The sequence below is a fragment of the Metarhizium album genome (genome assembly GCF_000804445.1).
Source record: "Metarhizium album ARSEF 1941 chromosome Unknown scaffold_42, whole genome shotgun sequence".
Classification (NCBI taxonomy): Eukaryota; Fungi; Ascomycota; class Sordariomycetes; order Hypocreales; family Clavicipitaceae; genus Metarhizium; species Metarhizium album.
Window position 1 is genome coordinate 86,215 of NW_024467616.1, and position 27,390 is coordinate 113,604.

General features: G+C 54.0%; 9 protein-coding genes across 9 annotated transcripts; 4 read left to right on the plus strand and 5 right to left on the minus strand.

The window, feature by feature from the left end:
* Positions 1-726: 726 nt before the first annotated feature.
* MAM_08083 (C6 zinc finger domain protein) lies at positions 727-2,202 on the minus strand (the record flags this gene model as incomplete). Its single annotated transcript, XM_040826881.1, has 1 exon — positions 727-2,202. The coding sequence occupies one exon, from the start codon at positions 2,200-2,202 to the stop codon at positions 727-729; it is 1,476 nt and encodes a 491-aa protein (XP_040675140.1).
* A 1,207-nt stretch (positions 2,203-3,409) lies between these two features.
* MAM_08084 (GRAM domain containing protein) lies at positions 3,410-7,199 on the minus strand (the record flags this gene model as incomplete). Its single annotated transcript, XM_040826882.1, has 3 exons — positions 3,410-4,071; positions 4,151-6,573; positions 6,901-7,199. 3 exons carry the CDS (start codon positions 7,197-7,199, stop codon positions 3,410-3,412), a joined length of 3,384 nt encoding a protein of 1,127 aa, XP_040675141.1.
* Positions 7,200-9,661: 2,462 nt separating this feature from the next.
* On the plus strand, positions 9,662-10,717 carry MAM_08085 (3-dehydroshikimate dehydratase; the record flags this gene model as incomplete). The annotated part of the gene is made up of 1 exon (XM_040826883.1): positions 9,662-10,717. The coding sequence occupies one exon, from the start codon at positions 9,662-9,664 to the stop codon at positions 10,715-10,717; it is 1,056 nt and encodes a 351-aa protein (XP_040675142.1).
* A 254-nt stretch (positions 10,718-10,971) lies between these two features.
* Positions 10,972-13,594, minus strand: MAM_08086 (DNA mismatch repair protein MutS, C-terminal domain protein; the record flags this gene model as incomplete). The annotated part of the gene is made up of 5 exons (XM_040826884.1): positions 10,972-11,799; positions 11,857-12,257; positions 12,313-12,432; positions 12,844-13,114; positions 13,190-13,594. The coding sequence occupies 5 exons, from the start codon at positions 13,592-13,594 to the stop codon at positions 10,972-10,974; spliced, it is 2,025 nt and encodes a 674-aa protein (XP_040675143.1).
* Positions 13,595-14,376: 782 nt separating this feature from the next.
* MAM_08087 (uncharacterized protein) lies at positions 14,377-14,758 on the plus strand (the record flags this gene model as incomplete). The annotated part of the gene is made up of 2 exons (XM_040826885.1): positions 14,377-14,602; positions 14,664-14,758. 2 exons carry the CDS (start codon positions 14,377-14,379, stop codon positions 14,756-14,758), a joined length of 321 nt encoding a protein of 106 aa, XP_040675144.1.
* Positions 14,759-15,740: 982 nt separating this feature from the next.
* On the plus strand, positions 15,741-17,405 carry MAM_08088 (WD repeat protein; the record flags this gene model as incomplete). Its single annotated transcript, XM_040826886.1, has 3 exons — positions 15,741-15,965; positions 16,028-17,097; positions 17,153-17,405. The coding sequence occupies 3 exons, from the start codon at positions 15,741-15,743 to the stop codon at positions 17,403-17,405; spliced, it is 1,548 nt and encodes a 515-aa protein (XP_040675145.1).
* A 2,716-nt stretch (positions 17,406-20,121) lies between these two features.
* MAM_08089 (Cell wall galactomannoprotein) lies at positions 20,122-20,643 on the plus strand (the record flags this gene model as incomplete). The annotated part of the gene is made up of 1 exon (XM_040826887.1): positions 20,122-20,643. One exon carries the CDS (start codon positions 20,122-20,124, stop codon positions 20,641-20,643), a length of 522 nt encoding a protein of 173 aa, XP_040675146.1.
* Positions 20,644-21,245: 602 nt separating this feature from the next.
* On the minus strand, positions 21,246-22,522 carry MAM_08090 (branched-chain-amino-acid aminotransferase; the record flags this gene model as incomplete). Its single annotated transcript, XM_040826888.1, has 2 exons — positions 21,246-22,381; positions 22,453-22,522. The coding sequence occupies 2 exons, from the start codon at positions 22,520-22,522 to the stop codon at positions 21,246-21,248; spliced, it is 1,206 nt and encodes a 401-aa protein (XP_040675147.1).
* Positions 22,523-23,625: 1,103 nt separating this feature from the next.
* MAM_08091 (trehalose phosphate synthase) lies at positions 23,626-26,334 on the minus strand (the record flags this gene model as incomplete). The annotated part of the gene is made up of 1 exon (XM_040826889.1): positions 23,626-26,334. The coding sequence occupies one exon, from the start codon at positions 26,332-26,334 to the stop codon at positions 23,626-23,628; it is 2,709 nt and encodes a 902-aa protein (XP_040675148.1).
* Positions 26,335-27,390: the final 1,056 nt, after the last annotated feature.

Genomic DNA, 27,390 nt, shown 5'->3' on the forward strand with positions numbered 1-27,390 from the left:
AAACTCTGAAGCGAAAAAGAACAAATCTCCCAGCGGGGCTTGGCCTGCGGTGTTATCCACGGCACAGCCACCAGACTCCGGAGGAAAGCCGCGCCAGCGTCATGTACCGGCTGCGATAACCAGCGCCTTGATGCCCCTCGCGTCGGGACTCGCCGGCCGCACACCCGCAGCGGCAACGGGGGCGTTCCGGCCCGGCACCGCAGGCACGGGACCCGGGACCCGGGACGGCAACGGCCGGCCGCCGACGCCCAAGAAGCCGACATGTCTACTGTGCTGCTGGCGGCAGCAGCAAAGGGCCACGCGTCCCTTCCTCAAACTCTTCCCACTCTGGGGACATGGCACTGACGAGGCCGCGACGTCCTCTACGCGCAGCCCCCGTCGGGCGTGGTATACGGAGCTCAACCCCGGCCATCTGCGAGACGCGTCATCACATTCGACTCCGTCTTCAGTCTTCGCAATACCTTGGTCTTGTTGGACGAGATGCAGCCCTGACACATACACATATTTCCCCCGAGGGTACAAGGCAAGTCGCCTGCTTCGTGGCTAGACAGCCATTACATTGTTCTGCGGTCCAGCGGTCCAGCCAGCACAGAGCTTGATCGATGAATAGACTAGAACCATCCAGTGCGCTTTTTGTCCTCGCTCGACGAGACAAGAACAAACAATTTAAAAAAGACAAAAAAAAATGGGGCGGCCCCTTCCATCACTCACATCGTGCATCCAACATCAGCATCGAACCCACTCGTACACCCTCTCAATGCCCTCACTCCCAAGCATCAAGAAGCAAACCCTCCGCTCCGTAACGCCCCCGTCACGATCCACGTCCTCCACGGCGCAGTCCCTCACCCGCGCCTCATCCGCGGGCAGGTCGGCGTGCGGCAGGGCCATGGGAGCATCGACATCCTCTGCCGTCAACCCCCCGAGCCCGTGCTCAATCTCGACGATTCTCTTGCCAATGGCGTACAGGGTCGACGCGTCCCACAGCGTCTCCCGCATGCAGGACAATCTCTGGAGCAGCGACAGGGCCCTCAGCCGCAGCCTCAGGAACCGACACTTGGTCGCGACAAAATACAGCAGGGGACAGAAGCCCATGACGAACATGAACTTGTTGCGGCATGTCGGGGCCGCACGCTGTCCCGGCAGTGATTGGGCGGCCCGGGAAGCCACGTCCGCGATGCGCGTGAACCGGTCCAAGTGGTCGTCGTACATGGTCTCGGAGTGGGCAAGGCACGTGTTTGCCCAGATTTTGCACACGAGCCACCTCATCTGCAGGACGAGAAGCGTCATCGTCCTGACCTGGCGGCCCGGCCCGCGGACCCCTCGTCTGAGCTTGTCCAAGGCGGACCGCCACGCGTCTAGATGGGCCTCGAGTGCGTCCTTTTCGTGGATGACGGTTTGCAAAGACTGCTCTGGCACGCCAGGCCCCAGACGGTGGTGGTCGCTCGCCCGGACGAGGCGGACGGCGCGGGCGAGCAGGCAGTCGAGCGACTCGACGGCGTCGTCCAGAGAGTCAAAGGCGACTGCGTCGGCGTGCGCGGCGCGCAGGTGCAGAGCGGAAGAGGCTGAGATTTCGCCGCCGAAAAAGTAGGGAAAGATGCCGAGGTGGCGAAAGACGCGGAGCAGCTCGGGCTTGATGTCGGCTCCCGAGTTGAGAAGCGAGATGCCGTGCTGCGAATGGCTGATTGCGCTTTCGGCATCGCCGCGAAGGAACTCGATACAGGTGAATAGTATGCAGACCAGGAGCACGGTGTTAAGGTCGGCAGGACACGACGTCTGCAGGCCGATGAGGTGGGATATTGCCGCGTTGTAGTGGCGGATGGCAAAGTCATCTCGAGCGACATGGACAACGGCCCTCGTCGTCGTCGTCGTCTTCTTCTTCGTCGTCGTCGTCGTCACCGTCGCCTCGCTCTCGCCCTCGCCGTGGACAGACGTGCCGCAGGTGGCGTGTCCAAAGTTCTCGTACAGCCAACTTATGGCCAGGACGGCGTGTCTCGTCGCGGGTTCCGAGTGCACCATTTGCGCAACCAGCTTGGTCCAGAAGGAGCTGTCAAGCGGGCCGCACATGGCGGGCGCGACTACTTGCCGGTAGAATGCCAGGCCGCGCAGCTCGACATGGCTCGTCTCGGGCAGTGGGCTCAGAGAGGACGCAGCAGGCGCGGAGAGGAGACGATCCCAGGACACGCAGCCGGGCGGAGGAGGCATGTAGCCGTCGCAGACTCGGCCGGCGGAGGTACATCTGTTGCAGGCGGGATGGGTTTCATCGCACTTTACCCTGCGTTTTCTGGACAGCGGTTGGCATTAGCATGAGGCTCGCAACCAGAGCATGTGCGTGTGCGTTGTGGTTTGTGGTGCGTTTTGTATGAGGTGTGTTGTGAGAGACGAGAGACGAGAGACGAGAGCCGAGAGCCGAGAGCCGTCTGTGGGGTGAAGTTGGACGTACGTACTTGCAGGTAAGACAGCCGGTGCGAGCCTTGGGGACTCCTTTTCGGGGCATAGCAGCAGGGCCGCTAGACCAAAATCGGGGCGTGGTGGGTATCGAGCGCCCCGAGCAATTGACGTGCCAGCCACGGCCAACGATGAGAAGTCAATTGTGCAAATTGTTAAAAAAGAAAAATAAAAAGAAGGCCCCCAACACCACAACCTGCAACAAAACGCAACTGGTGATCTGGCGCTGCTCTATGCCGACGCTGACGCTGACGCTGATGCTCCTGCCCATGCCCGTCTTCGTGTTCGCGCGTGCTCGTCTGTGCGAGACAAGAGAAGCCGCCGTCTGCTGTCAATCCGATACGCCGTCGTCACACCCAAGTCTTCCTTTCTCGTTCAAAGGATGATGGACGCCTCGTCATCTTTTTATCCCCCACTGCATTGCAACGGCCAAAAACAAAAAAGAAAAGAAAAAAAAACCACGCACCACCACGCACCACCACGGCATCCATCCCTTGGATTCTCGCATCAAACAGACGACGATATTTCCAAACTGCGGCAACAAGACCCAAAATAGCGCCCTGATGACGACGACGTCCCCGACGGATTCCAGGCTCCCTTGTCGTGACTCGTCTGATTGACTGACGATGGATTGACCGATGCCGACCCATCCCCATCCCCATCCCCATCCATCCATCAATAGAGCCCAATGCCCAACATGTCCTCCGTAATTTGACCGCCGCAACCTTGCCTTTATCGCGTCGCTCTATTAATATCCGCAAACATGTGGGCACTCGACATCCTCCGTCGGCCACGACCAGATGGATGCCGGCGACGCGTTCCCCCCTCTGCCTGCTCCATTCACCGGATAACTAACTTACGACGTGCCGTAGCTGGTCATGTACAAATGGAAATGTTCCGTCCGCGTGCTCCCTGCTGGGACTTCTCAATCATGTCTATCTGTACTACTGTTACAATTGCTTGCTTACTTTGAGCTTCCATGGCCTTTTCCAACAACCTCTCGCAATACCCGCAGTTTTTCTTCCGTCACGCGAATGGCTTCTTGAATTTCGCCTTCGTCCATCCGCTCCTCGCGCAACTTCTCCTCCACCGTCCGGTGCTCCATGGCACGCCTACGCCCGCTTGCCTGGTCCGAGCTCAGTCGCTCCATACCGACGCGCTCCTCCAGCCATTCCCACAGTTCAGAATCTTGCCGCCGCCACATCTCCTCGTAGGCAGCCTGTCGGCGGTGACTGTAGAAGCCCACCTCTGGACCATACGACGTCTTGTCCTTGGGCGGAGTCCCGTAACCAAACCACATGGCCACTAGGAGGCCCACGAGCAACCCATACATGACGTTGCCCGTGAGTACAGGCTGGAGCGCATCGACACATGGCTCGATTATGCTTCGAACAGGCTCCAAAGCTCCCCAGCTTTGTTTTCTGCCCTCTGACTTGCTCCCCTTGATGGTTTCCAGGCCCGCTCCTGCCTGTAACGCCTTGCTCCTCTTCAGCTTCTTCTTGCCCTTGACAAGTCCGTTCGTGGCCGTCCCGGATCGAGCCCTCGAGGACACAGCAGACTTGAGTGATGCAAATAGCTCCTTGCAGTACTGCCCTTGTCCGTCGTTGACGTTCTTCTCGATGGTTCCTACCACGCGTTAGCACCGTCGTATTCGCCACGGCACAAGGTGCACAATGAAAAAAAAAAAAGGAAAAAAAAAACCTACCCTTCAGCCAGCACTTGCCTGACCATTCCACTGTGCAGTTGACTTGGATACGTGTAGCGTTATTCTCGGCCCATGACAAGCAGTACTTAGTCTTGACAGTAAACAGGTTGCCGTAGGGCACATCTGGATTTTGGGTAGACACGCTGAGGTTGATGGCCTTCTCCAAGTCCATCTGGTCCATGTTTTCCGTCACAACACACTTCGTCTGCTTCGGGCCGATCGAACCGTTTAGTGGTTTGATGTAGGTAAACGTGCGGCTGTTATTGTCGGCCGTGAGGCCCTTCTTATCCTCCATTTGAATCTCGGTGCACTTTTGATCCGTTGACAGCCACCTGCTCATCCAGGTGACGGACCCGGGGCCAAACACGAGGTTGTACACTTTTCCGAGAGGCGCGGGAATGGTCTCGTCACCAAGGACCTTGTCGTAGTGGGCTGCGGAGTCGCCGCAGTCTGTTGGCGCATGTGCCGAGGGCCCAGGGAAGTCGACGGCACTGCCGGGCGGCGGAGATGCACCTTTGGGGGCTTCAGAAGACACGCCGTTTACGACAGTCATGCCGGACACCCTGCGCGTCACGAGCTTCTCTGGCTCCGGCTCGGCGGCTGTCAAATCCGTCGACTGGGTTTCCAGCGCTTCATCATGTTCTTCCTCATCGTAGAACTCGTCTTCATCGCCCTCGTCGTCTTCTGTCTCTTCCTCGGATCCGGACTTCGGTGGCTCCGCTTCCACCGCTTCTTGCTGTTCTTGCACCTTTTCTGTCTTGTCCCCACCGGTTCCTTCCAACTGGACGCCGTTCAATGTGCTTCGTAGAGTTGGGTGGCCCAGTTTCCAAATATTCACAATAAGGTCATATGTAGCATCTCTGCTTGTAAAACTGGCAAAAATATGTTTGGCGTGCAGTGTCGATATCATCAGTCCGTTTTTGAATACAAGAGCGGTGCTTCGCTTCTCCATAGACACGATTTCATCAAAGCTCATAACCAACGTTGTTGTCCAGCCAAGGATATTACTACTGAAGCAAAGATGACCCTCGGACACGTATAGTCGGCCATGGGCCAGAATCTCTCGTTGAAGAGCGCAGCTATAGTCTTCAATTAGGTAATCATCATCCGGGACACTCTTGAAGAGGTTATGAAAGTCTCGGTTTCGTTTCTTGCTAGCAATCGCGAATCCCGTCAACTTGGGTGCCCCTAACCCGCCGCTGGGGGGAAGGGCGGCATTATTGGCAGACGTAACCGCTGCAGCTATAGTTCCTCCTGTTGTCACCGAGCTTCCTCTCTTTCTGCGAGGTTTCACTGCGCTTCTGAGACTGGACGACCGGTGAATTGACCCTTTGAGGTCTGTCAAGTCCTCCTGCGACGGGGTCCGCTCCCCAGTGGTAGGTTCGGCCAAGGAGCGGGGACGACTCGACGGTTCCGCGGGTCCTGCGTCCGTGGCCGAGGTCTGAGGCTCCGTCGGAGCAGACTCCGATCTCAGCCTGTTGTCGCTGGTGTCGGCGAATCTGGCGCTCGCAGGGGATGCAACTGAGGAATCAGGCAGGCCGAGATGGCTGAGGCTCAGATCTCCCGACCCTAGCGTTCGAACTGCAGACTCTCTCCTGTCCATTGTGTCTTCGATACGCGGCTCTGGCTCAGGTGCAGGTTGCGAGTTCACGGTTGTTTGGCTAGCATTTGGGGAGTGTAGAGACTTTGGTGTGCTGACGCGGCTTTTATTGCCCCCAATACCGAGTCCCCCGCTGGGTATCGTATTGCTAATCGAGGTGGCAGCGCTCTGAGCGGCAGAGATCACAGAGGAGAAGAAGCCGGAAGTAGCATTTGCGGTGCTCTCTCCACCAGTGTCGTCGGTGGGCGTCAATGGCGCGGCCGTAATATGAGAGAGCTTGCTAGGACCAATTGCTGCAGAGCCAGATTTGCTTCTCGTGTGGATGTTCATATTCGACGCAGCAGCACTTCCTTCCGCTCTTCGTCTAGGGTTAGCCCCATTCGCCGTCGGCTTGCCGTCCGGGGACGTTGCGAGTTGCGAAGAATCGGTTCGGTCTATTGGAGTTGGGGGGGTATTGACGATTACAGGAGCAGGTTGATCGTCTCGAGGAGGCGTACGGGGAGGATTGGTTTCGATTTTAGGTGCCACTGCCCTACCCCTTCGGACGGCGGGAACTATTTTGGCCGGCGCAGGAGGTTCGGGGATCGAGTTCTGGACGCCGGGAGCGCCCTGAGCTTTGGGCAGCTGTTTCGGCGACAAGGACTTGTCGCTACTGCCGCTGGAACTGCCGCGGTCCGGAGGCGAAGACAGGAGGAAGTGAGACTGCGAGTCCAAATGTTGAGTTTGGACCACGGGTGATGACGTTGTCAAGTAGCCGATGAGAGACGGGTGAGCGGATATTGTTGCGGGTCGAGCTGGAGCAGAGCTCGATGCGGGTCTTGCCCTGTGCGGGGTGTGTTAGGCGGACGTTTCCCTTTTTTTTTCAGTTGTTCAGGCGTTGCAGGCATCAAACGACGGTTGGGAGAGCTGGAGCTGGAGTAGAAAAGCAACAGGATATGCAGGTCAAGGCGAGGCTTTGGACGGGCGTTATAACCATGGCTCATTGTCGTACCATGTGCGGCGGGGCCATGGGGTGGTTCAGATGTTCAGGTGGAGGCTGCGTCTGGCGCCTTGGAAGGCCCATCAAAAAGGCTTTGTCTCAAAGCTAAAATGGAAAACCTGGCACCAGGGAAGTGACGAGAACAGGACAAATGGAAACGACACAACGTACCGATCAGCCGTCTCTGCGTCTGCGCCGGACTCAAAGGACCCGAAGCTTCTGTCGTCGTCGTCGGCCATGTTGGTCGAGTTGGTCGAGTTGGCATCGTCGCTCTCGAGCGTCAGTTCGCGCCTGAAACGCCGCCGAGCGCTGTGTGGGCTGGTGCTGCGCGTGTCTTCGTCTGGACCCGATGCCTCCGAGTCCCGTCCGGTCTTCCCCTTCCTGCGCCTCCTCTTGGTTGATAAACCCTTTGGCAGCAGTTTGCCGACCCGTAAGCCGCCGCCGCTGCTGCCGGGAGCGGTGCCGTCCATTGTTGGGAGTTTTTGGCCCCCGTACAGGTCGGGTCAATCCTGCAGGCAGCGGCGAGAAAGAGGGTGGCCAAACCAGTCTCCTGGCGTGTTCCGGTCGAAGCAAAGAGAAGCGATGTGATGTGCAACAGTGTTTGTCGAGTCTTTGGTTTTGGAGCTGCGGCTATCATGCCCAACCCGACAACATCCCCCGCGGCCGTCTGATCGTTGCTGCTGACAAGCGTCGCAGCATGGAACCGAGCGGTCTTGCCGGTGGACTGCGCCGTGAGGACAGATTGTAACTTGGTACTGAGTGTGAGATGCGGTCGAGGTAAAATGGGCAAAAGTGTGCTTGATTTCAACAGGGATGGTAATCCGTAATCTGATGCAAATGCAAAACAACGTCGAGCAACGGCCCTTGTTTTCAAACCAACTTATTCTGAGGTAAGCGTGGCAGGCTGGTTGGCCGGTCATAGCCGAGTTTATCGCTTCTGCATTTTGAATTTTTGATGAATCTGGTTTGGCTTGCGACTCTCGCCCAGCCCGTCTTTTTTTGCTCGCTCCTTCCGATGCTCAATTGCTCATTGCTGTCCTTCTCGGCATCGAGTCCCGCCCAATCAGATGGCGTGTATCAACGCTTGTCCCACATCTTTATGCAAGCCGCCAGCCACCCACATGCCACATGCATTCATGCATTGACTGTGTTACTGGTGCTTCATTGCTCAATGACGGAAATGACGTCGACGATTCAAACGACGAGTGACAACTGATCGCGTGATACGTCGTCATTCATCCAGTGCAGCCTATTGACCGAAGCACCAGCAGATTGTGCTTCAACTTGAGAGACTCAAGCGAGTTGTCACACAACGGTCAACAAAACTAGCCTTGGTGTTGGGCATGTTGATAGATGAGCTTCTTCTGTCCCTTTCACCTGGACGACATTGGGCTAGAGGGGTATGGACGCAAGCGACCGCTCATTTTTAATGGTTAGAGATTAATTTAAATAAAAAAAAGACTTATTTACTATTTTTTACACTTAGCTAGACTGTTTATTTACTTTTTATAGTAAAGCTGGGTATTTTTAGTCTTCTAATAGTATAACGCTATTAAAAAAAAGTACTACAGTAAACTATGTCTATAATAATTCTATGTTATAGCGAAATTTAAGTTTTTACAATAATTTACAGTTATCTAAGGTTTTTCCCTAGTAAATTATTAATAGTTGCATTACTAATAATATTATTAACTTTTTACTTAGTTACTATATATTTTATTGTTATAAAGCTCTACTTTAAGAGCTAAATTTCCTAATAGTAGAGCTAGATTTTTTAATAGTAGAGCTAAATTTTGCTGCTTTCCCTTAATATATACTTTATAACATCCTTAGGTGTAATTTCCTAGTAAATTTAATAAAAAGTACAAGCTCTATAAAAGTTGCACCTTAATAATAGTCGCTATATGACAATAAAAAAAGCCTCACGAAGGATATCGTTATAGACCTAGTTTACTGTAATTGTAACTTGTTAAGGACTATCCGTACAGGCGACTGCGTGTAAGCATTAGTAGTATTAACTAAGGACCACGCCCATTGCGAGTGGCGCAGACGGGTGGATCGTATGCTTTCAAAAGACAAGTCTAGATTGCAAGTCTCGTTCAGGTTTGAAAGGATAAGTGTTGATCCGGACTGCCCCCTCCCAATTGGCCATTGCAGCTGCTACGCTCGGCATGGTGGGCAAATGGAAATCAGAAGATGCTCTCTGCACCTACCGAAGCTGGCCAGAGTCGCCAGCTTGGGCACACTTCAATCCCAGGAATGCTCACAAAAGGGCTCAGAAGCCCATCATTATTGCTCCGGCTATTATGTCCGGCTATTATGTTGCTGGCCGGATCAGGCCTCGTGAATCTATCGCTGATTGCAGGTTCAGCAATTTGAAGACCGGCTCTGCCGCTTCAGCATGCCTCACACACGAGACCACGACGAGCTCGACACGCCGCTGCAGCTTCGAATGATGCAGCAGATGACGGCACGCCAAGAAAGAAAAAAGACAAGCCTCCCTTGCTTTTGATCCTCGCTGTGCAGCCAGGGAGAAAGTGTGGCAGTTCTCGACTAGAGATAAGAAGCTGCACATCTAACCGTCGATGTTGCTCCGGCTATCAAGACGAGAGAGGTGCAAACGGGCAATTTGCGCACAAGAGAGATCTCATGGTGTTGGCTGGTTAATTTTTGAGCAACCACGCTTATCCAAGAGCGTCATGGGGCCGGGTATCACAAATGCCCACAGAAGTGGCCCTACAGAGTGTCGATACTTGGGCATTTCCACACACGCATACATCATAGTCACACGAGGCTTCCCGTGTTGGGGCCTCACAAGTCCAGCAATCAAACATTACTTACGTATACCTCGGCTTGCATGGGATATTCTGAACATGGCTTCAAATTCAAACCAAGACTCCAGAAGTGGCCTTCAAAAGACCTCTCCGAGAAAATGGTTCCCACGGCCAGCATCTGCTCCATCTCCCTCGGCCGCGGCGCTGCTGGCCACAAACTAGAATATAAGCTGCAAATGGCTGCCCAACAGGGGTTCCGAGGTATCGAGCTCTTCTACGAGGACTTGATCCATGTCGCGGAATCCATCCAAGGGGGCGACACCCCGGAAAACGAACTCGCTGCAGCAGTCATGATTCGACACATGTGCGAGGAGCGCGGCCTTTCCATCGTCTGCCTCCAGCCCTTCATGCACTACGAGGGCCTGGTCGATCGGGCTCTGCACCAGCAACGGATCGAGGAGATGCATCACTGGGTGAGGCTGTCGCACAACCTGGACACTGATCTCATTCTGTTGCCAAGCAGCAACCTGGGCCCCGAGCACATTTCCGAAGAAGTCGATGTCATCGTTCAAGACATGCGGGAAGTCGCCGAAATTGGCCTTCAGGCCCGGCCCGTCATCCGGTATGCCTTCGAGGCCTTGTGCTGGGGCACCCGGGTCGACACGTGGGAGGCCAGTTGGGATGTGGTCAAGAGGGTGAACAGGTCCAACTTTGGCATGTGCCTGGACTCTTTCAACATTGCCGGAAGGATATATGCGGATCCCACAATGTCCTCTGGTTGCACGAAAGACTGCGACGAGGCGCTCGTTCGGTCGGTTGCTACCATGGTTGCCCAGCTGGACGTTTCGAAGCTGTTCCTCGTGCAGGTTGCGGATGCAGAAAGGCTGTCAAAGCCGCTTACGCCGCAGCACGAATTCTACAACCCCGAACAGCCGCCGCGGATGAGTTGGTCGCGCAACGCTAGGCTATTCTACGGCGAGGACAAGCACGGGGCTTATCTCCCTGTGCGAGTCATTCTAGGCGCTATTGTGACGGACATGAGATACAAGGGATGGCTGAGCTTTGAAGTGTTCAACAGGGCATTCTTCAATCCTGATCCCAGGGTGCCTGCTCTCATGGCGCAGCGCGCTGCCCGCTCGTGGAGGAAAATGGTGGCAGAACTGGATTTGACGACAGAGCAGCCATTGGAAAGGGGCAATTGGTTAAATACATAGACGGGCCTGGAAGCACAAGACCGCGTGACGAGACAAGTTTGGCGAGGCAAAGAGTAGATGCCCATGCCCTTGATGACGAGCGACCATGGTAGAATAAAATGGTGTATTTCAAGTTTAGCAAATAGAGCCCCTCTTCAGAAGAATACCCTCACCCACGGCGCAAAAATTATACAACAGCAATGCCCCGTTCGTCGTATCAAGTAATTCCGTCTCCGGTCAGCAAGTCAGATCACACTGAATCCTCTTTCAATGTGTTATGAGATCTCCAAGTCATTCATGCGAGTGATAAAGTCTTCCTGTAAATGTTTCAAGTATCCGGGCAAGGCTTCGTCGCTCCCGTGCTCGTAAGCTTGTCGCAGCGCATCATGCAAACTGAGCACGAGCTTACGACGGGCCACCAGCCGTTGCGACTCAGAGTCCCGCCAGTTCGCCTCTCTTCGTCGCCTCAGGGCGTTGGCCACCTCTTCGGCCCGCTTGGTGAAGGATTCTGGAAATCCTATTGCTCTTGCCAAGTCGATTCCGTAATGTTGGTTCGGGTCGACAACACCAGATTTTGCCTTGTAGAGCATGACCAGTCGTGGTTCGCCTACATCTGAAATAGACCGCTCCGAGGCCAATTGCAAATTCAAAACGCCAGGGCGATCCTTCAACACTTGAGTAAGCTCAACGAAATGAGTGGCGAACCACACAAAGGCGCCTGACTGTATGAGTGCTTCCGACATTGCGATTGCCATGGCCAGGCCATCCCTGGGGCTCGTCCCACGGCCCAGCTCATCGATGATCACCAAGCTTTTCTCGTCTACGTTTCGTAAGATGAAAGCCATCTCCCGCATCTCTAGAGAATAGGTGGAAAGGTTGGCCTCGAGATTGTCGGCTAAAGACACTCGTGCAAACAGATTGTGAACCACGGAGAAAGATGCATATTCAGCTGGAACGAAGCATCCAATTTGGGCCATTATCTGCAGCAGTGCAACAGCTCTGATGTATGTCGTCTTGCCTGCCATGTTGCATCCTGTCACAATGTGGAAACGGTGTTCCGGCGTCGCAATGTAATCATTTGGAACAAATTCCTCAAACATGACCTAAGTAGTGATAAGTAAAGTGCAATCATGTCGCAAAAGAGAACAGACAACACTGACACGGTCCAAGATTGGGTGTCGGGCTGCTTTCAACGCCAGTGTGCCTAAAATCTCTGGTCGAACATAATCTCTGATGGTAGCAAGATGCGCGAAAGAGGCTATCATATCGACTAGAGCAACAGATTCGCAGACTCTGAATAGCTGTGGAGCTGACTCCCTGAGATCCTCTATGAGCTTTTGGATTACTTTGTCACTACGCATGACAATTTCGTTGGACGTCTCTGATAGGCGTAAGTTTAGTTTTACCAATGGCAGAGTCTGACACTCGATATGATCCTTCTTTTTCAGCACATTGATGAAAATACGTGGTAACGCTTCTTGGTTTAGATGCCCCGATTTTACGTGCAGCCAATACTTGCGTCCATGATCGAACTTGAGAGTCAAGTGAATACCCTGCTGGGCTAGTTTCACGATGTTATTCCTTGGTAATTGGAGCTGGTGTCTCGAACCACATACCTTCCACGTCGTTTAAATGAAGATGGACCTCATTTGTCAGCTCTTTGTACGTTTGTCGTGCGACGTCAAGCATGTCATTGATGCCGGCTTTGACGGCATACGTCCTCTGATTACGCATATCTAGCGGCGATCTCATATACGTTACATCAGCCTCTAGAACTTTATGTATTCTTGCCAAGATAGGACTTGTTACTTCTGGGCGGCAAATGTCCCTAATTTTTAGAAGAAGCGCGCTACTACATTCAGCCAGCGCGTGATACAGTTCTGGTACCGACTCAAGGGACGCTTTTATAAGGATGACGTGATTAATTTGTTCTTCAGCTTGTAGTATGGTCGATTTGGCGGATAGAGTGATCATCTGCCATATGTTAGCTCGGATTTGCGTGTTATGAGACTGTCAAAGTGTGCCTTTGTAAGAACTTTTTCGATATCTCTAAAGTTTTGGAGCGCTGTATTTTGTTAACGGCAGCAACGCTATTTGGGAATGAGAGAAAACACCTTTCCGAACTGCATGAAACAGTTCTTCCGCACCTGTAAGCTCTTCCAAGGCTTCATAGCGTGGCCCAATGAAAGTGTCATACTTTGTCGGAGGTTGAAGAATGTTGCTGCGAAGCATCCGCGATCCCATCGGTGTCTTTGTTTGATTCAATAGCCCAAAGAGACTGTCCTTGGACTTGGGTTTGTCAAGGTTCTGCAAGATCTCTAGCGATTGTATGACTGACACGTCGATCATCATGGTATCTTCCGACGGTCGATATCTAATACGCAACGAATTAGGAGCAAAAGTGACGGTAAACATATGCTCAATATATTTCATGGCATGGAGAAAGGGTCAGCATATGCGATGTGATGAGTAGCTGAATGAGACAGGCCTTACCGCTGCAAGCGAGCCAATGCAATAATACTTTCCCTGCGTTGCCACCTTCATGGGGTCGATATCGCTTTTGAATGCTAGGTTTTCAATGTACTCAAGGCCGTCTATCTCCGACCAGGCGGATCTGTCCAGCATTTCAATATCTGCGTCGGGTATGAGCTCATCGATCAAGCTATACAGAACACTGTCTTTATTCGGCGGGCATGCTGTAGACATCAAGACAATTCTAGATGCAATTGCTATCTGAAGCTTGTGTATCGTCTTGACATATGATTGATTGTCGCATATCTGGCTCAATATAGCCTCTCCAAGTGTAATGTTTACAAGGGCAATCCCAATAGAAGGTGAAATGCCACGAGACTCGGCCACGGCGCAAATGATTGTTTGTTGGTCACTTGCCCCCAGCATTGTAGAAAGTGTGCCAGTTCGTGACTTGCGCCCAGAGACACTTGTTGATGGCCGCGATCCCATCGCTGTCGTAACAGACTTGGCCGTGCTTGATATTGAGCCGGCTACGGATGGAGTCGCAGTCATTGAGCCGCCGTCCTCGGAAGTTTTCCGGGGGAGGTTCCTATTTGATGCGGAGGAAGAGCCATGACGACCATGAGAAGGGCGATGAAAGTAAGACGATGTCGTGCTGGACGGCCGGGACTGCCTGGGATGTCGAGGCATGATTCGGGTCAGGACAGGCAATCCACGAGTCAATGGTTCGTATGGGAGGCAGTACAGACATGTGTTGACAAACGGGTTATAAAGAAGAAGTGGCACTAAATTGAACTGAGAAACTTCGGATTTAGGAATGGATCCATTCTGTGCGTGATGCACAGAAACGAAAATTGGTCAACACAGCTGAGTAAGTCCTTCCATTTAGTTATGTTGATTATCGAAGTGCAGGAAGGCGCGATAGACGTACAAGGGTGTGTGTGGCTCCGCCAGCGACTCGGAGTGAACAACAAATATCTCGCACCACCCAGAGTTCAAATCCGCACACACCCTTTACACCATCTCAAATAACTGCTTCGAATACTATTTTCTAGTGTTCGGGATTCTAGAGGCGGCAGCGGCCCTTTATTCGGGCATCTTCACTACCTATGAAGATCTTATGCTCGATCTCAACAGGCGCATGGAGAGGGAAAGGCTACAAAATTGTCCATGCGAGATCCCAACGTAAAAAGATCAGTGGTGGTGATATGGCCAGGAACGAGATTGTTCGCTGCGATCTGGTGTGCAGCCGTGGAGGCCGTTCATACAAATCTACAGCTACCAAACAAAAGGCGCACACCAAGAAGACGGGCTGTCCATGGAAGGCAAAAGCAGTATTCTGCAACCAACACAACCACGAGGCTGCAACACCCGAGCCTCTCGGCTTCCCAGAGGCTTGCGATGAGGAGGGTTCTGATGCGGATAATGAAGACGGTGCGTCATTAAATTTTGCTTCTTGGATTCTTAAACGGCTCCCACTCTAACGCGACGTTAGAATTCGAGAATGGATCAAGACCAGAAACCGAGGCTTCGGCAGCGCTTCAAGTCGCAGGAGTATCCGACAGCACCCTACGTCTGACTGGAGACTGACTGGAGACACGTTCCATCACCTCAAGACTGCCTATCGCAAAATGAGACAAGGCGATCGCCTAAATGTCCCAGCACAGATGCAACTGCGGATAGCAGCGCTCTATGCTGTACAAAATGAAGACAAGCAGAGGCAGCAACGTCAAGAAGCTCTACATGAGCGCCATCGTGCGGTTGGCACAAAAGGGAACAACTTGTCGGCGCAAACGCGCCGTGCGACAAGGAATCAGAAGACCCACGATGAGCAACATCCACAGACACCAAATCTATCAGCTGAGCCAGAACTATCGTTGTCCCAGGGGCTCGTACACATAGGTTCCAACTGCGCTCCAGATTCAATACAGGGGCCACATTTCCAATTGACCGACCATACCAGCACCATGAACAGTGTTGAGATACCACAATATCACAGACCCTCCAAGAGGACGAAACCCTACAGACCAACAGTAACATGTTAACTACAGTAAACCAGGTCTATAACGATAACCTTCGTGAGCAAATTTTCATCGTTATAACCTAACTACAGGGATTATATTGTTAAGATGCAACTACTCTTTTAGGAAAAACTCTACTTTTGTTAGTAAGATAAAGCTAATAAGGCTTAATAAGGCTTAATAAGGGATTTTAGGGGGGGTAAAGTAGTGTGTAATTATAAACTTATATATATTAATAAGCAATATTTATAAGAAAAATCGCTATAAGTTAGAAGTCACTTTTATATGTATAATATATAGGAAAGGTACTTTACGCCTAGGCGTGTGTGCCGAATCGCTATAGGGGGGGATCGTTATAAACCTGCTTTACTGTACATGATCACAGATTCCGGGTGGGGTGTGCCAAGCCTTTATCAGCGCTGTGCTCACCGCCTAAATTTTGTCAGAGTTTTGCCGCCCCACCTAAGCATTACAGGAATGAACAACCAAGAGAAAAGAATCTGCGAGCATTGCAGCAGCAGAGGTTCTTCGTGACATTGAAGTATCACGAAATGGCAACCGTCGTCCCCCCGCCTTCAAAAAGACAGAGGCGTGAAGACCTTGAAAGGTCTAGGCTACAGCAAGATGTCAACGCAGCCATGGCCGGGCCGGAAGGCTCATTCAAGGCTAGATTTCTGGACAGTGATGGGAACCAGGTCTGCGACGTAGTTGAAGTGCCTCTTGCGGATGCTTCAGAAAAGAACCTCTCACTCCTTTTGAACACCTTGTTAGCGAGGGTAAGATGTCGTGACATTTGATGCAGTAATTCTCGCGAAGTGCTGACCTTGGCTCCCTCCAGGAACGAGAAGAATATTTGCCGTATCGATTTCGAATTCACATTCCAGATTCCGACATCATAGTCGACCAGTACCCCAAAGATTTGCTTCAGCTCCTTAGGAGTCATAGCATCGAGAACCCTTTCGAGACAACCGTCACCCTCACCGCCGAGCCCCAATCAGTCTTCAAAGTTCATGCTGTCACACGCATGTCGCATAGAATTCCAGGCCATGGAGAAGCGATTCTGACAGCTCAATTCAGTCCGGCGACCAATACTCGTCTGGCTACAGGGTCTGGCGATAAGACTGCTAGAATATGGGACACTGAGACTGGAACTCCAAAGTACACATTGTCCGGCCATACACATTGGGTGCTCTGCGTCGCATGGTCGCCTGACGGTAAACGACTGGCTACTGGAAGTATGGACAAGTCTGTCAGACTTTGGGATCCCTCGACAGGGAAAGCGATGGGAGGCCCTCTCACTGGACATGCCAAATGGATCACCAATATTGCGTGGGAGCCTTTTCACCTGTGGAAAGATGGCACACCGCGGCTGGCCAGCGCGAGCAAAGACACAACAGTGAGGGTTTGGGTAGTCAATACGGGAAGAACCGAGCATGTTCTCTCGGGACATAAAAGCTCCGTCAGCTGCATTCGTTGGGGCGGGACGGGCCTCATATACACCGGAAGCCATGACAAGATGGTGCGAGTCTGGGATGCGGCAAAGGGAACATTACTGCATACCTTGTCATCGCATGCTCACTGGATCAATCATTTGGCACTTTCAACAGATTTTGCCTTGAGAACGGGCTATTTCGATCACGAGCCAACGCCGAGCACGGAGGAGGGCAAAATAGCGAAAGCCAAGGAGCGTTTCGAGAAGGCAGCTAAAATTCACGGGCGTGTGTCTGAGCGCCTAGTATCCGCCAGTGATGATTTCACGATGTATCTGTGGGAGCCTTCTCAAGGTAGTAAGCCGGTTGCTCGAATGGTCGGCCATCAGAAGCAAATCAACCATGTCACGTTCTCTCCCGACAACACCTTAATCGCTAGCGCAGGCTGGGACAACCATACAAAACTCTGGAGTGCAAGGTACGTGGTGTGACTTGAACCAACCAGCCAACGTCGAGCTAACAAGACCTCGCAGAGACGGCAAATTCATCAACACTCTTCGTGGGCATGTAGCTACAGTTTATCAGTGCTCGTTTTCCGCTGATTCTCGGTTATTGGTTACGGCATCTAAGGACACAACCCTCAAGGTTTGGTCAATGGCGTCCTTCAAGCTGGCGGTCGACCTTCCCGGTCATAATGATGAGGTATACGCCGTAGACTGGGCACCAGATGGCAAGCGTGTTGCCAGTGGAGGCAAGGATAAGGCGGTACGGTTATGGACAAACTAGAAGTCGTGTGCCGGCAGCGAGAGATGGATCCGGGTAATGGCTTGGCTATGCTGCCTAACGATACCCACCCACTTCTTTTAACAAAACAAAACATAATCAGCTTCGATATACCCCACAGTCTCAGTCACCTGTTCCCGCAGTAGCGCAGATCATATATCTATCTCTCAGGGATACTGACTAGGGTACACGAGCCCAAGACACGGCAGTAATTCTCTCTGTAGACAGGAACATGTCGATACACTGTTTAGATCGTGCCAGACTCGGGAACCAAAAAGGGCATTCAGAGCTTGGGCTAAGCGAGCTCCCATGTTGAACAACATCGTGCCTCTTGGCGATGCACAGCTGGTGGAAATGAAGAAATCATGGTGGGAATATATCGGAAAGTCGGGGAGACGCGCATGTTTTATCGTACATGGGCACACGAATATTGTCACAGTCGCACGAATTCTCGGCCAGTCTTCCCTCCTGCTCCCCAGCCTTAACTGCCTCGTCGGGCAGAAGTAGGCGACGGCCCTTCTCGGCACGTTGAAGACATGGTGACTTTTCCAGAGATTCCCCCTCGGAACGCTGTTAATAACCCGAGAGTGAAACGTGGCCGTTTACCAACCCAGATCTTCGTGCAGATGTTCGCTCACTGGCATGTCCCCACAAGTGTCAATTAGAAGAGAGGCTTCCCCTGGCTCGCGGAGTCTTGTCTCTTCTTTTCGGAAATGGATGGCGGTTTAGTAGCTAACCAGTCGCAACCTCGAGAATCAATTGGTACTGCCAAACATCTGAGGCCATTCTACAGGATAAAAAACACTCGGATTACCTGGCGGCCACTGTACATGGGACATGGTTGCAGTTTTGCGTCTAGTCGGTCTCGGACTTGACAGCCGAGCCCTCAGCTTTTAGCCACCATTGTTACTGGAGGCACTAGATATCAGATACAAGTACCGTGAGTACCACGACACGAGTTCGAAGGGTTTCTGGGAAAGGGAAAAGCACAGCTGTCAAAAAAGCACGCGATAACCCCGTCGCGTCGTCGCCTGCTGGCAATGTTACTTCTAGCGGCCACAGTATCCGTCCTTCGCCATCAGTCATCAGCCCACCAACCAACCAGGGATAGTGGCATGTTTGACCCGGCACGTTCCGACAAACGCCGGGCATATTGGCACGACATAGTCCACAGTGACAAGGCAAGAATCTTCGGCAGGTCGCAAGGGTGGCCCAAGGTTGCGTCGCGCCGGGCAATACGGAGCATTGTGACCATGTTCTGCAACCACGTTTTCGCATGACTCGAGTTTGTCTGCCGAGAAGTTGGAACCCAGTTAGCAATGCATAACACGTTCGGCCGGGGTGAATTCCACATAGCAGTCTGGGTTGAGTACTAATAGAAACAGGGCCAACGCGCCGGACTTGAGCTAGCAACTGGGCTTCGCAAGCCGCCTTCAGCCCAGCAGGTTGAACCGCCACTCTCCGACACCGTCCTAGTGCAGCAAGCAAGTCGTTCTCAACCACGGATCGGGCCAACTCTGCCCACAATGCTCCGTACCGGTTAATAAGTGACGACGCCTCGTCGCGGAGAACTCCCGACACAGTTCGTGGCTCAGGGAGGACAAAGCCTTGTCCGATCGCGCGTGGCGCCTGTCTCTCCATGCTTATTTTGACCGCCGCAAGCACATGTTGGGGAAATAAACAGTTAGACTCCTCGGCTCGGAAAGAAGGCGACGGGTGACCATTACCCCAGGTTCGCTCGAGCCCCGTACTCGTGGGGTTGGGTGGCATAGCCCGGCGCCCAGGGGCGAATACGAAATAAAGTGCCGGTCTGCGAACCGTCTGTCCAAATTAAGGCTCGTGTCTGCCTCGCTTTGCGGGGAGGGGGGGCGGTTGCTCCGGCAATTTCCACTACTCCGTACGGACGCCGCAAGTACTTGTCATGAGTTGTAACCAACTTGCAGAGTAGCAGTCTGTACGGAGTGCGTCTCGATGGGGTCGCAGGGACGGTGAGAAATCGACAAATTCGCCGTGGCCGTGCTCGCAAGTGTCGCAGACGGAGCAAATCTGCCACTGACTGCAAGTTGGGGAAAAGGCGGCCGGCACAGCACAGCCTCTTGGGCAAGTGGCTGACATGACAGGCGCCGCGTCGTAAATGGCTGTAAAGGGCTTAGCGGTGCATTTCACATTTCCCCGCCAGCCGCCTTTTCCATACTGTGTGTGGAGCAGCTTGCACGGCTTCCGCACCGACGACTCCATCGCGTTCCATCGCGTCGGTGGACGTCATGGATGGTTCTTAGCCCTGACTGCGGCGATTCTTGGAAGCGTTCACGCCAGCACGATGCGGGGACTGGTCCTTTCCTATTCCAGAGCTTGGCCCGGGGCACCAAACGAACGACGGCCGGAATGTCGGTGACTCCATGGCAAAACGTACCAGTCGACTTGGGACGATAGCTAGCTGCATCCCGCATCCCGCATTCTGCATGGTGTGCGTCGCAGCCATCAAGATGGGCTCGACAGCATCGCATGACCGGTTTGCCGATATAAAAGGACGATGCTGATCCCCCGTTCGACCCTGCGTCCGTCGTTTGTGCTGCTTGATGCCGTCTACTCCGCGCTCGCTGCTCGCGCCGCGATACTCAAGAATCGAACGAGGACACAATCCTCCAGCCGTATCCACCACCCTTTCTCTTGACCAGTCGACATCCCTGCCTCGCGTCTTCCCTCCTCCCGCTTCACCATGCGTCTCATCCCCATCGCCAGCATCGTCATGGCCCTCGCGGCCACCGCCATCGCCGACGGCAAGGCCATCACCGACGCCCTGACCAACATCAACACGCAGGCCGAGGGCCTCAACAGCACCGTCGCCAACTGGCAGGGCGACCTGATCGGCGCGATCCCCATCACTATCAAGTCGACCCAGCTGCTCACCCAGATCAAAAAGGCCACCAAGACGGCCTCTCAGTCGGCCAACTTGACCATGGAGGAGGCCCTCGCCGTCGCCCAAGCCACCGGCAAACTGAGCGAGACGGTTCAGACCACGCTGCAGACCATTGTCAACGCCAAGCCCAAGTTCGACAAGCTCATCATCCTGAGCCCCGTTGTCCTTCTGAACCTCGAGCTGCAGCAGGATGCTACCGACGAGTTCAGCAGCGCCGTCGTCAGCAAGGTCCCCACGGACCTGCGGAGCCTTGCCCAGGAATTGATCAAGCCGATTAACGATGCTTTCGCCGCCGCCATTGACAAGTATCGCCTCTTCTAATCGCGGAGCGCACAAGGAGGGGCGGGGGAGAAGGGGAGCGAGCACGAAGCAAATCTTGTCTGACGATGCTCTCGTACTGGGAGGACCATGTTCAGTCTGCCCGGCGCGGGCAAGGCGCAGAGTAGCTGAGCATCCGGAAAGCGCCCACCGCTGTCTTGTATATATATATGTATATATATACTGTAGAGCCTGCGTTCATAAACATGTTGACACTGGCCAATTCGCATCCGCGTGCTCCGTGTCGTTGACCGCCTCGCCTGTTACATGGGTATTCGTCTCCCCTTTTGGCGGGAGGGCGTGATGAACTGACGATCCATGGACGTGGGCATTTCTGACGTGTTCTCCTCTTCGAATCGCCGTTCAACGGCTCTCCGCCGGGAACACTCGCCTGCACACGCACACGTACATGACAAGTCACTATGCCATCACGGCGCCATGAATTCGACAAACCCCCCAACCGAGCCAGTCACTCCGTCACGGCAGGATCCATAATTCACAGGGGCGGCACGGGGCATGAGAGACGAGAAGGAGGAACAGCAAAAGAAAAGCAAAGCAACCGGCTCGCTTTGTCCCCAACCACGCCACCTAGTCTAGGGCCTAGGCTAGTCCATCTGGTCAACCGTCTGCGGCGTCACCGTCCCATTCTTCTCCCTCGCAGCACCCTGGACGTCGAGATCTCCCTCGCCGACGAGACATGTCCAGCCATGCTCGTCCTCGGCCTTGCCCAGCTGGATCGCCCGCAGGTGCGCCAAGAGCTTCAGGCAGATGGGGCCCGCGCCGGGCTGCTCCTCGGGGATAAACGTCACCACGTCCGCGTCGGGCGTCGAGCTGACGCGCGGCCCGGCGGGCAGGGAGCCGCCGACAGGGACGGGGCCCCTGCGGCGCGTGATGCTCCGGATGGGCACGAGCGCGGCGGCGGTCCCCGCGGCAAACACCTCGCTGAAGCCGCCGAGCTCGGCGTACTTGACGACACGCTTTTCCACCTTCCAGCCCCAGCCGAGAGCTATGCGCTGGACGCTGTCGCTCGTGACGCTGTCGATGACGCACTTGGAGTCCGGCACCACGAGGGTCACGCCGTCGTCGTCCGAGCTGGCCGCGGCGCCGATGAAGCCGGACGTGCTGAACTCGTCAATCTCGTCGTGCTTGGCGCTGTCGAGGTGCAGCGTGATGCCGAAGCCCTGCTGCTTCGCCTTGCCGCTCCATTTCAGGACGGGAGCGTAGTTGCCGCCGACCTTGGCGTGGCCCGTGCCGTTGGGCGCCGTGCGGTCGAACTCGTCCAGGATGAGGGCCTTGACCGGCTGCGTGCCGTGGTACACGCCCGTGGGGATGACGAAGACGCAAAAGGTGTATTCCTCGGGGGGGTCCAGCCCCAGCTGCGCACTCGATCCGTACAGCTGGGGGCGGATGTACAGCGCCGCCCCGGTCTCATGGGGAGGCACAAACTCGGCGTTGAGCGCGACGGCGGACCGGACCGCTTGCAGGAAGACGTCGACGGGGACCGGGGGCATGGACGCCACCTCGGCCGAGTGCTGGAGGCGCAGGGCGTTTCGGTCCGGGCGGAAGACGGTGATGGCCTTGTCGCCGGGGGTGCGGAAGGCCTTGAGACCCTCGTAGGCTTGCTGGCCGTAGTTGAGGGCCGGCGCCATGCCGTGGATGCGCATGAAGGGGTCGGCGACGAAGCGGAGGGGAGACCATTTGCCCGCCGCCTTGGAGTACGTCGCTTCGACGTGGCCGTTGACTGGGACGACGTCAGTACGGGAAGTCGTCTCGGGGGCCACGGTGCCTCGCGCGTCCCGCACGTGTGCTCACCCTCGCGGACCTTGAAGCCTACGTTGCTCCAATCAATCGTGTTGACGGGAGGGGGGGGGAAAGCACCCATCGTGGACTCTGATGATGTCGTGCGTGGTACGATGCGAACTGCTCCGTACCCTGGTGCTTTATGCAGGGCCCCGGCACGTCAAATGAGAGCGGGCAGCGAAGAATGCTGGAGCTCTAGACAGCGTCGACGTTTTGAACAAGCTCCAGCCATCATCGCCGGATCGTCTGACTCAATTCGGAACTGGTGCTTACGCCCTCCATCCCCGCCCGATAACGGACTACGGGGCGATGCGGCCCCGCATTTTTTTTTTTGGTGGTCACCAGGTTCCGGTTCCGGCGAAGCTCTGACATTGAACGTGATCCAATCAGAATGTCATCCATGGACAGGCTCTTGTCTCTGCTGTTGGAGGCGAACATACTGTTCTCTCCACGTGAGCAGTCTCGTTGCTAGATATACTTTTTGCTTCTTTCCCTTTTCTTTCATTGTCCACTTAGGTTTCATGCCCACATTGACTGTGTGCTTACACGCAGCATCCAACAAGGCTGGTTTTTGCAAAGCTTACGCTTACTCGCAAAAGTTGGGTTGGCATCTCAATTCTCAACTATTCCGCAGCACTTCTTCTCCCACACCCCCAACAAACAGAAAACGCTTTAGTCATATCATGCATGTACAGAAGAACCAGGCATTTTGCCCTCCTCCCTTGACCCCGATGCCTGGAAGCCGGACTATGGCCACGCCACAGTCCATCAAGTGCAAAAGAGCCGTAAAATTCGTCCATACGCTTGCTGCATGCTCTGCTGCCCTGCGTTTAGACTGGCCCTGAATCTTGTTCTCTTCCCGGAAACCGTTTCCTCGTTTCTTCTGTTCTCTTTCGGCTCCTCCTGCGGCTTGATTCGTCTTCTCATATCATATGCGTCTTAAGGAATTTGCACACCGGCATCTTTTCCCACCAAGTTATTTTCATCAAGCGAGCAATCCCATATGCGCCGTGTCTCTCTTTAATTTTTTTCCCTCGTCCAAAACGCCGTGCATATCCGCAACATAACAAGAAGAATCGAGTGGGATAAGCGTGAGTCATCACGACTCAAGTGAGCCAAGTCGTTGTAGGCAACTTAGGACACCTGCGACCAAGGACACGGTTAGAAACTATCAACCTCGTTTTGTCAAAGCCGTGTCGACTCACCGCTCACGCCTTGCGTCAATGTAGCCGCTGCCTCGGTGCTTCTATTGCCAAGGCTGACCGTAACAACATTTTCCACAATGCGTCGTTTGCCAACTTTGTTGGCCCACTTGAACACCTTTTCATCCTCCCTACCATCTCCAACAACCATAAGAAAGTCGACTGCCTTTTTACCTTCACTCCTCCCCCCCGAGCAAGCTTGACTGGTGAGCTTTTCGAACACCATTTGGGCAGCGGTGCCCTTAGTCCAGTCCAGCGGCTCTACAGCAATCGTTCCATCCAGAACAACAGCGTGCACCCGCTGTGACTCGCAAGCGTCGTTGACATGGCTAGCGCAGTCCGCGGCGAGACGAGCTGCAGCCTCCTGGTCCTCAGCCCCCTCGTAGTGGAAGAGCACGCTGCAGTGGCGCTCCTCGACCTTTGCACCTGGGGTCCGTTCGAGGTAGTACCGCAAAATCTCCTTGACTGACGTCTTCCAATTGTCAATATGCGCGCTGTCCGACATCTCAACCCACTTGTCAGAGCCGCAGTCCTTGATGAAGCAACCGTTCTCAGCAATGAGACCGAGACCAGGAACTCGTCGGAACACACGGTCAACTTCCTCCGGCTGGCGACCAGACATTACGTAGACAATGTTTCGCTCGTCCAACACCAAGTCATTCAACACATCGAGAGTCCGCTGCGGGCTGACAGGGATGATCTGGTTAACGGGCCCCCAGCTGACAAGCGTCCCCTCGTAGTCGAGTATAAACAGGCGACGATTCGATGTTCCATACATCCTGCAGACATCCTGAATGGAAAGTCGAGGCACGGATGTTTGCGCGCGCTTGTGCTGTTCCTCGTAGGCCCGGTCGAGGTGAGAGAGAAGCTCCGCAAACCAGTGAGAGCCAGTGTGTTGAGCAACCGACTCGTGCAAGTTTTCCCATCGGCGTGTCTTCTCGTCGTCATCCATCTCAAGCGCTTGCTTGATGGCGTCAGCACATTGCCGGTAGTCCCAAGGATTGACGGAGAGCTCCCATTTGTCGAACAGTGATGAAGTACCCGTAAATTCGGAAAGAATAAGAGCCCCGTGCTTGCAGCTGGGATAGATCTTGCCATCCTGGCAAAAAATGTACTCATGAGATGTCAAATTCATACCTTCGCGTTGACTTGTAATCATGAGCGCATCAGCAATGGTGAGGAGGGCAAGGTACTGCGCATAGTCGATGTCCTGCTTGAGGTATACCACGGGCTGGTAAGCCAGGTTGGCCCACGAAGAGTTGACGCGGGTGACAATGTCCGAGACGGTGGCGTCCAAGTCGCTATTTTGGCTCGAAGAAAGGGCCACCTGGATGAGGACAGTATGTTCTCGCCACTGTGGGTTCTTATTCAAGAACAGTTCGTAGGCCAGGAGCTTCTGGCGTACACCACGCACCTGGTCAAGCTTGTCCCGAGCGACAATGAGCTTCTTACCCTTATATCTCTCCTGAAGAATCTTGAGCCATCGTAGCACGTCCTGCTCGCCGCGATTTTTATTTAGACTAATCGGGTCGATTCCGATTGCAGTGTTGATAACATCGACAAAGCGATCTTCCATTTCGATTCCTTCAGGGGTGGCTTCAATCTTGAGAATTCTGCTGCAGGTCTGCAGAAAGTGTCGTGTGTATTCCTGGATCTGGAAGCCAACAAGGTTGGCTCCGAGCATGCCCTCTAGAAGCTCCTTGCGGACAGCGAGACAGCGGAACACTTCAGACGACGGAAAGGCGACATGGAGAAAAAAGCCAATCTTGGCATCAGGAAGCTTCTTTCGAACCATGCCGGGAACTAATAGCAGATGATAATCGTGTACCCAGATGACGTCGCCTCGCTTCCAGTTCTGGACAATCTTATCCGCAAAAGCTTGGTTCACATTGACGTAGTACTTCCAAGAATGGTCCTCGTAAGCCTTGCTCTTGGGGTTGTCTGGGATCTGGTAGTGGAACACTGGCCACAGAATTTGCTTGCAAAAGTGGGTGTAGTGCCCGTCAAAATCTTTGTCGGAGCAGAATACAGTCATCATATCGTATTCGTTTGCCAAAGTGTCCTCGATATCTACCTTTTGCTGCGTGCCCTCAAGAGCATCTGTAGGCATTCCCAAAGTTCCTAGCCAGATGTAATCCCCGAGCTTTCCATCGCGGGCTGCGGCTTCTGCCGCATTGCGCAGTCCACCATTGCCCTGGTCAGCATCCACAACGGACCACGGGGCACGGGAGAAAACACGGTCGTGGCTGTCACTCCGCATGTGCGTCTTGGGCTGCAGCAAGCCTCGACGGCCGAGCTCACGAGCCTTCTCCAAGGTCCGGTCTCGTTCGAATATTTCGGCCGGAGGGGGGGAGTTGGCTCGAGAGAGGGGCTGGTTCGCGCGTTTTCCCCAGCGAGATGATATCTCGTCCGTGGGGGAACTGAGTTCGTGTGGAAATTGAATCCTTAGGCCATCCTCGTTGGCGAAAGGATCCGGCGATTCGGTCCCATCGGGGGGAGTGCGAGGCGGCGTGATGACGGGTCGCGGACTAAAGAGACTTGGCTGCGTCTCGACAACGGGGGCCGTGGGCCGTTGTGGCGGCGGGATCGTCGTCTTGGGCCGGCGTTGTAGGGTATTTCTTCGAGGAGGTGTGCCAGGCAGGTTGAACTGGATCGTCTTTGGAAGGAACAGCGAGCAGACAAGGACAGTCATTGTCGGAAAGAGCCCTGCGCGGAGGACGACGATGCGCTTCTATGATGCAAGATGCCCCAGAAGAGCAACGGACAGCCACAAGGAAGACTGCTCAATCGAACCGGGAGACTCAAAAGGCGATTTAGCCCCAACTGGCGGGTGGCGATATGTTACTGGCGCATAAGGAAAAAAAAAATTGCGCGAGGTAAGTAGGCGCTAGATTGGTGACGGGGAGAGAAGAAGAGTTGGTGGCCGCAAAAGAGGTAGAGAGAAAGCGTCTTGACGGACTGGACAAGGAGTTTGAACGCTGGTCGGGGGGGCGCGAGATTTTGATTGATTGATGTTTCACAGCGTGAGGCGCATGGAATCCCGGTGATCTGGCTGGGTTCGGGTTCTTTTCCGTTGCCAGGTGGTCAAGACATGAACAGACAAGAGGCCGTCTCGATTTTAGTCTAGAAACAGTCAAGCCTGATCTTGACGAAGGAACCAGACCGAAGGGGCTCGACACAGGCGGGGTTGCAGATGGTGGCACAATAGTGGGCACAGTCGCTGGAACAAAGCCGTTAAGTGACAAGGCTTGGCAGGAGCCACTGCCGAAAAGGTCCAGTTATATACTAAAGTAACGTTATCCACTCCTCAAGCGGTGGTCCTCCAACTTGACGGTCAATCTCAATAGTTGCATAGAAGTCGGCGAGTGTACCAAAGGAAGTGCCCGCCACGTTCACCAGTTTATATTCACCCCAGTCTTTTGCGATTGCGATTGCGATTTCGCCAGTTCCACCAGCAGTCAAAACCTGCTTGCGTGTCGGCCATTAGCCTCGATGATGGATACCGGCGTCATCCGAGGCCAAGGGGCTGACGTTGTCCCTGAGCTGGGCAACGGGAGCGTTTGATCCATTGGAGGCGCAGGACCCACTGGCAAGACATAGCAACTACTCCGTACAACATCAGCATTACATCACGACGTCCCCGCAGAGTATGGCCGGACAGAACAGCCAGTGCGGTGCCAGCGCGGATCAAGACTCGACATCGAGCATCGAACATCGAACATCGAGCATCGAGCATCGAGAAACGAGC